The sequence below is a fragment of the Rhagoletis pomonella genome, unplaced genomic scaffold (genome assembly GCF_013731165.1).
Source record: "Rhagoletis pomonella isolate Grant_MI unplaced genomic scaffold, Rhpom_1.0 Rhpom_scaffold_00007, whole genome shotgun sequence".
Taxonomy (NCBI): Eukaryota; Metazoa; Arthropoda; class Insecta; order Diptera; family Tephritidae; genus Rhagoletis; species Rhagoletis pomonella.
This window is the reverse complement of record NW_023458561.1, coordinates 40,615,102-40,624,513: the sequence shown is the minus strand read 5'-3', so window position 1 is coordinate 40,624,513 and position 9,412 is coordinate 40,615,102. Positions and strand designations below refer to the sequence as shown.

Here is a 9,412-nt window from a genome sequence, read left to right as displayed (position 1 = left end):
CCTACTACGTTCACTTCCAAAGAAAAAGAGCAGATATAAATTTATTTATTTATGTTGACGACAGCGCGAATGTGGCAACTTTATTGCACTACTTACACATTAGATTCTCATAATAGTCATAGTCGGCATCGTAAATAATGCGCATACCATCCTTTTGATTGTAGCGACTCAAGCGACACGTACGAAAGCGATCGCTGTAAACGGCTGATCTATAGAAAAGAAATGATTGAAACGAAACTGTTAAATTGTGTGTCTTATAGAGAGGTGGTAAAAGTGGAAATGAAGCAAAGAATTTAATACGACAAGTTTATTTAATGATTTTGATTTGTTCGTTGAACCGTTTACTCCATTTACTGTTCACAATTTTAAATGACCACTTAAATGTCAGTCAACGCGGAACAACAGTTACAGTTACGTGCAATACATATTTATCTACAATGTATATATGTTAATGTGTTGAGTCTTCAGTCGACTTTCCACTTAGTGAGTTGAGTTGAGTTAATTAATTTGCCATCGGAATCGCAGTTATACAGTTGTTATTGATTTAATGCGCGCGGAAAATGTTAGAAAAAACAAATTCCTTTGGCTGGCAGCGACCACTGAATACATAGCTTGGGCGACTATCGGCCGGAGGAGCTTCTTCGAGTAAACGTCCACTTTCTAAGTACGGCAGAAGAAAGGTATCTAATCGTGTGAATTACGCGCATGCACATAAAATGTTTTATAAAACGACAATTATCGTAAGGCGGCCGTCGTAGCCAATTAGTTAGAAGTGCGTACTACAACTCGGCAGGGGCCAGGTTCGGTTCCTGGTACGACGAACATACAGAAAACACAAATACTGGTAACTATTACCCCTCAGCAGACAATATCAAGCCTCTGAGCTTATTTCTCCCCACAGGGGCCTTACCTCTACGAAAAAAGCCCAAGAGACCTTTATTCACTTTTTTCCGGTTGACTTTTATAGGAAATTACAGGTAAGCTGTGAAGCAGTAGGATTAAAGCATTGATAAAGCGGAGTGATACGGGATCAGTTCAGATCGCTAATCTTGACCCGTGAAAACCATGGCCTGTCAGAACCCCCACCAAAAGTGAGAGCTGCCTTGACCGCCATGGGCAACCTCAGGTCACAAGGATCTTGCAATTGCGCTTGCCCTACCTTTAGACCAACGCTTGCTGAGCTTTCATAATACCCAACTGTCTAATAGCGAAACGCAGGAGTGTAGATCCTTCCCCAGCTGATCCATATATTTAATTTCCTTGACTTGCCAAGTCATCAGCCACGCAGTTTCCCGCGATTTCACTGTGACCCGACACCCAAATATGAGTTCATTTCCACCAAGACTTAACTGCATTTCATGCCTATTGGAAAAAGGAGATTACAACGCGAAGGAGGTAATCGCTCATATAAAGTACAAGCAATCGCGAGCGAGAAAGCACAAAGTAAGAAATAAACTTTGCTGTTCACCAATTTTAACTTTCCTTGAATTTACCTGAGCTCTTAACTGCAGTGAAGCTCTTAGTGGAAATAGGCTATGAGCCTTATTAGGAAGTACTCCAACCCGGTTGAGGGATCAGACATTCCCTTACCGATTTCGAGCGTACCGGCTATCAGAGTATATGCTAACCTTACTAATTGACGTTACATCCGTCAGTAGTGTATCTATCCCTAACTTGATTGCACCTATTCCTTCTTCTGCAGCTTTCGAGCCAGTTAACCACCCAGTTTCCATAAAAGATCGTTTAAAACCCCAATCAAGAGCAGGGGAGAGGAACAATACCTTGCGGGGGGCCCCTATTAGCTCCATGCTGAGTACAGATGCTCCCCAATCCGCCACGACAGTCCTGTCGCAAAGTAAGCTGTAAAAAAGCGTTATTAGGTTTGTTTCAGCTCCCAGCTTATGAAGAGACTTTTTTTTTTGGAAAATGGCTTTATCCAAAAAGCTAATAGAATATTGTCTGCAGACCCCACGGGCAGGACAGCACGGCATATGTATATGTTTTAAATCAGGCAGGAGAACATCTAGACCGCTTCCGGCTGGTGGGACTTCTGTTTCGATATGAGAACAGGCCACTTCCCTTGTGTCCGTGGGTGCGCAGGCTTTCCTTGTGCGGAGTCGAAGGATATTTTTACCGGATTTCCAAAAATCAAATCAGGAGTAAATTTATTTTTTTCTGGTACCCTAATGAGGTATGCCCGGCTCCTGGGTGCGTTAAGTATTGTAAGCTTAAGGCAATCCCACACACGCTTTTTAAAAATCTGAATAGAAAATATGTATTTGAAGCAGAGCATTTAATTTTTTTATGTTTGGAAAATAATATGTTTCTGATAGGAGGTAGCCACTTGAGCTGAAGCAAATTTCGGCTCTTTTTATGGCATTTTGCATCACTTTTGTCACGATTTCCGGTTCTAGAATGTAAATTTTTTGTCCAAGGTTATTCTTTAGGGGCCCGAGGGTTCGCGGCGTGCTTACGTACACCAGCCCCTTTAAATACCGCTACCAGCTGTTAAACCATCTGAATTTTGGATGGAAACAACTTCAAAATATTTGGTCAAAATTTTTGGAAGGGACCACCGAGAAATGGTTAATTGCGTTAATGGCTTATCCTCGACACTATCTTTCACAGCTTGGATGTTCCCATTGATTGACTTGTTCGGGGCCGACCAGCTGATTTCTGATCTCGGGTTAACCCAATCTCTTCAAGTCGAGCCTCCAGACGTTGACTTGTTTGAGTAGGTGGCGCCACAAGGTTTGGATATTTGTTTTTGAAATGTACGGTGAAATAAAATTACCGAAGAATTATTCCGCAAAAGCATTGAAACAAATTTTCCGCGTTCTAGTGCGTATCCCTCGGCATTTTGAAACACAATAAATTTCGTAACTGTCACCCGTTAATATATTCAAAAACGAATTATGTTTACCGCCAATTGAAAATGTTGTATCGTCTTCAAAGAGGTTGATACATTCTGCGCCACCTTGCACCTACATCCTGCCATTTTAGACTTCAACTTTTTATTGTAGAATAGCAGCTTTTTGTGTATTTTATGCGTTGCCCGAATGTTTATGCATAAATTTATTTATAGTATACTCACCGACATTGGAAGCTCGTCTGACGCAGACACTCATCCAAGCATTCACTCAAAGAGCGTCCAGTAATCTCGGAATGAAATTCGCCGCCCAGGCGTGAATTACGATAGCGCTGAAATGCGGTATCAGGCCGCCGACCCGACGAGAATAGATGCGATGTGACGGAATTATCGGGATAATCATTAGCGCGTTCTGCAATCAAATGGTAGAAGAAGAACAATGATTATAAGAAAATAGAATCGCAAAGCAATTACTATTGGTCATATTAAAATGTCAGTGGTGAAATAGGTCAACAATGACTGAATCGGTGGTGTGGTGGATGTAGGCGAGGAGGCATGGTGGAAGATTGGCTGTAACTAGAACCACAACAGGCATGCCAACAGGTTGCAACTTTCATACGATAATACTGCAACAACACGCACATTTCATATTTACAACATTCCTCCACATCCCCTCCCCTCCAATGCACTTACGGTTGTCTAAGCAGACCAGATCATAGAAATGATGTGTTGGACTGGAACTGATGCTTATGTCGTCTTTCTGTGAAATGGAATCTTCCTCGGATAAAATGCATTGCTTCGTCTGATCATCGTACTCAACGGAGCGACAAAAGTATCTGCAATTGCACAACAATCAATTACCAACTTTAGTAGTTATTTAATTATATTTGCACAACGCATGTTAAGAGTGAGGTTATGTAATCAGTGGGTACATACGTATGTATGTATGCATATTTGTATGTACGTTTGCCTGTGCTTAAACTTAAATGGTGGGGGGCTGCACACTGCCACTTACTTCTCGGCGCGCAGACACATCGTCTGACATTCTTCCAATGTCATGTTATTGAATATATCCACCTCGAAGGGACCGCCCAGTCGTTTGTTCTCCTCCTTAACGAACACGACCAGGCCGTCACAACGTCGCTCAGCTGTTGAAAGTAGAGTCAAAAAAAAAAAAAAAAAACAAAAGGAAAAAATTGTTATTTAATTGCCGGACCAGGTGTATATTTTCCGTAGAGAGATGAATATGTAAGCATTTGATAAGTGGCATTTGTTTTGATTTGGAATGATAACAAGCAAGAAACAGGTAGATATGCATGCACTTGTAAATATGTACATAAGTGTATGTGCATGTGCATGCAATTTAAATGAAGGAAAGTAATGACCATGAAACTGGTATTTGCATACCATTCAAGCAGGTGTTCTCCAGATAGTCAGAGTTGGGGTCATCTTCCAGCAATTCTGGATGTGTGCGACGTGTGAATCTGTTGATTAGAATAAAAATATTTAATTGTAGGTATATTTTCATTTACATAGGTACATACGTTGGCGAAAACATAAATAGGGACATGATATTTTAATAAGTTTGGCAATTTTTCTTTTGTTTATTTAATGTTTATTATTTTTTTTTCGAAAGTGTAGCTCGTTATCTAGCTAGAAACCATGAAAGTTAGAGTTTTAAATTTTATATAAAATTTATGAAAATTTTTCAACAGATTCTTTTAGAAAATTGTGGATATGCAGTTGGATTCAAGTTTGAAGTAATTACAAACAACCGCTGGATTTGAGCTATTATTATGTTGACGGTGTTACGCAATTTTATTTATTTCCATTTTCAATACAATTCGAAAATTTTTTTATATGGAGAAACTTACGTAAAAAAAATAAACATTCCCAAAAATCAACAATAAGTCTTGGCTACTTTAAAACTGCATACTCAAGAAATCAAAATAAAGGCTCGAAATTTTGATTAAACTTTGTCGCATTATTTGCAATTTTTGTATAAAGTTTGAAATTTGGAATTACCTTGCTTTTCTTAGCTAACGAGCAATAATTACATAAAAAATAATAAATATAAAAAAAAACCAGGTAAAACTTGTTAGAATGTCGCGTCTCAATTTATATGTACGCCACTGTTTATTGGTTCAAGTACGCAGATAAGTGTTGGTTATCTTTCAATTTGCAAGAAATACAAAGTATGCATTTGTAAATATACATATATATGTAAATATATAAGGAGCTGCATATAGAAATATAAGGCGGAATTCACACTTGAATTTGAATCAATTTATGATTGGTACCTGAGTTCGAACCGTCAAATCTAAGGTCTCAAACAAAAAAGATATTCGCTGTGGTTGTAGATTGATCCCTTAGAGCTGTTTGACATTCCACGAATTTTATAATTGACTTCAAAGCGACAATTTGTATCTCGCGTCTCAAATGGACTAAGATGATTTTGGATGTTTATTTATTAACGCGTCTAACCTGGCTTGGCCGTAAGAACGGATTGAAACGCTTCAGCTCTGAAAGTATTCAACGCGAGTCGTGAAACTGCTAACACTGGAAGAGGAAGGCCTCTTCTGCGATGGAAAGAACAGGTGGAGAAGGACTTGGCTTCACTTGGCACATAAAAGAAACGACTCATAGTTGTACTGTGGAATTCCTCCATAAAATAGTGAGACCCGACGTTGATTGGGAATAGGAACATTGAAATTAAATCTTTCCAAAAAGACAGTTAAATTAATTATTTAGAGTAATATTAGCTACAAAATTACAGGCAAGAAAGGCAAGCCTACTAGAAATTCTTGAATTTGTGCCACATACAAAAAAAAGAGAGGAGAAAGGAATGACTTTCAGTAAGGCCTTTTGGAAAGGCCTCAAAGTATCTACTGGGTAGTATGTATGACTCTTCAGGACGTCTGGCAGCCCTAGCCTATGGTACACTCATAGAGCGAGATAACCGCTTCGCTAATTTACATATCAGAGACATAAAGAGATGTCGACGTGATTCAGGGTTGCAAGTCATGCTCGATATACCCTTATAAATCTCGACTGTACTCCTGTTCATTCTAATGCTTTCCTTGAAAGAGGCTTATGGCAAAGATCTCCGCCTAAATGACATTGCAGTCGTCACCAGCAAACTTGTGGCGGCTTTAAGGGAAGCATCATATGCAACATACTTTGTCCTATAGAATATTCTATCTTTTCTATGTATTAGTTTGATCCTGGATATCATTAAAATTATTTACATCTTGACACACAAATTTCATGCTTTTGTATCAAGAGAGTGTGAATTCGTCCTAAATAAGTATGTGCATGCTCGTTAACAACTCACTCACCTGCTCAGAGTACACGAACGCATGGTCGAATCGAAATTGGCGGAGCGGCAAACGAAGGCGAACTCATTCAAACACTTGTCCTCACAATCCGAACGATTTGCTGCCGTAAACTGTATGAATACAAACTTGAATAAGTTAACCACAAATGTGTTACACGGGTGCCATAGGCAATAAACTTAGCAACAAGAACAGTAAGATTAAAAATAATAGACCATCAAACAACAGTTGTAGTTGCTGATAATCATCACACACCTCCTTAACATCCGATATTGGTAATTTCAATTTCTTGCGTGGATGCCGTTCGAATACATAACGCCGACTGGGACATTCTCTCTCCGGGCGACTGGCTATATGGTGAAGAAACAAAACAAAAAGCAAAAATATTAATTACACATTTACTCTATTAACGCGCTAGTTGGTGCTGCATGTCTCACTCCAACACTTACATGTCAAACAGATCTCATTGAAATGCACACTGTTGGGCACTAACATCAAACTGCCGATGCCCTCAGGACCCGCCTGCTCCGATGTTAGATAGCAGAGGGATTCTTCGTATTCGGAAGTGCCACCGAATGAGGTGATGCGACTGCCTGGCTGAAAGTCGAAACTGGTGCAAGTGCGCACTAGATTGTTGGTGCCGGTGCGATCGCGCAGGCACAAATCTTGACACTTTTCTAGGACGCGAAAGGGCGGCGCTGTGTCGCGCACCACATCATCATCGTAGCCCTGTAATTGTTGGTTGGGCAATCGTTCGTAGAGAACACGTCCCAGGCCATTCTTGCAGGTTGTTTGTGCTGAAATTGTTCGGCCGAGGTGAATGTGGTTGGACGTAGGTTAAGATATGCGTATGTATGTACGTGTGAAATGTATAAAGGTAGCATAACTTACCATAACTTGTTTGGATGCCTATACTAAATACTATAGCTAAGTATATAAAATTTATTTTAGGTTTTGTTTTCATCATTGTGCTTTTGGAGCTTAAATAGTTAAAGTTTTGTTGTTGCTGTTGTTGGAAACCAATACTTTTGCAGTCTTTGGTTGGAATTTCATATGATGATCGGCGGTTTAGACCGCATTCTTACGGCCCGGGAGCCGGTTGTAAGGTCTGTAATTAAAAGGAAACAGAGTTAGATTGCATTTATTAGTTAAGTAAATAATTTTACCACTTTAAAGTTTTATTATAAAGCAGTGATAGAAAATGTATGCGGCTTTTAACGACGGAAGTCAATGTTGTGAAATACGAACGGTTTAGGTTGCCAGATCATCGAAAGATATGTAGGACTTTCCACACAACTACGTCTGTGAATTTGGAGGATTGATCTTAGATAAAAAAGGTCATATGTCAAGTTTTGTAATAAAAATCTTTGTCTAAAAACCCGTATGGTAAAACTGCAAAAACATTTTGTTTGATGGCAACTCTGTAATTTCTAATTTCGCCCATAAAAAGAATACTTAAAATATGTGCTTAAAAACGCCATAAAAAAAATCAAAAATCAATGCGAATTTTAAGATAATTCAAACTTGCATTCAACATATTACACTAAGTGGAATGAGCTACAATGTAGCATACTCGGATTTTTTTAGTTCTGCTTAAAAATTTTGGTACTTTGATGCAATTTGGTTGAAATTTGTTTATTTTTTCTAATTTTCGTACAAAGTTTAAATTTGGATTTATATGGCTGCTGTTATACTTTTATGAATTAAAGAACATTAAACCAACTAAAGAAAAGTAGTCAAATGTCGCACTCCTATTAATTTTACCATAGTTGTACATATGAAGTTAAGGCCTAGTGTAAGCCCCAACCTACCGAAAAAGAGGAAAGTTCAAATTTATAGTGTCAGTTGAAAATTCTGAGTATGCTGGTTCCGTCTACTCGACTGGGCTCACGACTTGTCTAAACCTTAAAAAAGTATATGAAAATTTTTCCAATTTCATCTTGATCGCGTTGATTTTAAACCATTTTTTTGTTCAAGGTTTTACGCATTTTCTACCATATAAAAAAAAAAACATTCCCACATACTTAGTATGGAAGAAACTGAGTGAAAAAATGCCAAAAATCAGCTTAAAACATTTAAATTTTTTATAGATTTTTTTCTTTAAGTTTGCACTTGAGATAAAACTTTGCAGAATTTTCATAATTTTTGCTTGGATTCATATGGGTAAAAAATAAACAAATGAAAAGTAGCCAAAACTTGCTAAAATGTTGCGCCCTATTTGGTTTTCCACCACAATACATGTGGATATTAGAATTTGATCTCAGTAACAAAGGCTTTTATTTTTATATTATAGATTTGTTACATTTTTGCCAAATTTGTATATTTTAGCATAAAAAAATGGAACCATTTGAACCGAACCGCGGTTCAGGCATACTTATGAACCGGTACGAGCTTTTTCTAAGTGGTTCGAGCCACTGAACCGAATCGCACCTACTTTTAGAATGGTTTCCAGCCCTGCTAATAAGTTTTTAGGCTACAGTTATGACTCTAATAGCTCAGTTATGCATACTTGCACTGCTATACCATTCTTACATAAAAATCAAAACCCAACAGAATTCTACATGTTAAGTCCTAGGCGTTGGGTAACCGCTTACACACAAATCCCGTTTAACAGATTCTTATGTGACAACTCTCATGCAGAGCTAAGTATGCATAACTGGGCTATAAGTACTTCTTGATGAACATTTGGGAAGCATCGGAGTTACAAATATCCATTTGAATATTTATACCAGCGATGCGTCTTCTACAAAGTTAAACTTCACTTGTCCATATTTCTGGCACCGAATCATGTAAACTGGATATCATAGCGCACGGCAGTGCGCGCGAGTCACGAAAGCAGCTACAGTAGCATGCTGAAATGACTCGCTTATATATGTACATATACACGAGATTTGGAAGTTTATATCCAGACGTCCAATCGACATGTTGAGTATCGTTGGAAAGGTCTTGTAGAGTGTGTCCAGAAAATGTATTCAAGTTTCATAAGCGATTATACGAATTCTTAAAATTAGGCCAACGTGTTGCGAATCAAAAAACGTTTTTTTGCTTATGCCGGTATAAGGGGGTAAGTGGGTATACCCGACATATTTAGTGTTATTCTATAGGTCAATACCTTTCAAACGATACCTAATATATTGAGTTCCGGCTACTAGTTGGAAAGATATAGGGCTAAATTGGTTTTGGTTCGTGTCTCCACTACGAGATGCTT

The 9,412-nt window shown here is 38.4% G+C and overlaps 1 protein-coding gene across 1 annotated transcript in view; it reads right to left on the bottom strand.

The window, feature by feature from the left end:
• The window catches only part of LOC118743828, a 13,960-nt gene extending 6,779 nt beyond the window's left edge, over window positions 1–7,181 (bottom strand). Inside the window, exons 1-9 of the mRNA XM_036476592.1 lie at window positions 7,096–7,181; window positions 6,654–7,001; window positions 6,460–6,554; window positions 6,208–6,317; window positions 4,277–4,353; window positions 3,885–4,017; window positions 3,563–3,705; window positions 3,095–3,281; window positions 97–209 (exon numbers count right to left, since the gene is read on the bottom strand). Coding sequence (XP_036332485.1) covers window positions 97–209; window positions 3,095–3,281; window positions 3,563–3,705; window positions 3,885–4,017; window positions 4,277–4,353; window positions 6,208–6,317; window positions 6,460–6,554; window positions 6,654–7,001; window positions 7,096–7,171 — 1,282 coding nt within the window. The 5' untranslated portion in view covers window positions 7,172–7,181. The remainder of the gene's footprint in view (window positions 1–96; window positions 210–3,094; window positions 3,282–3,562; window positions 3,706–3,884; window positions 4,018–4,276; window positions 4,354–6,207; window positions 6,318–6,459; window positions 6,555–6,653; window positions 7,002–7,095) is intronic.
• Window positions 7,182–9,412: the final 2,231 nt, after the last annotated feature.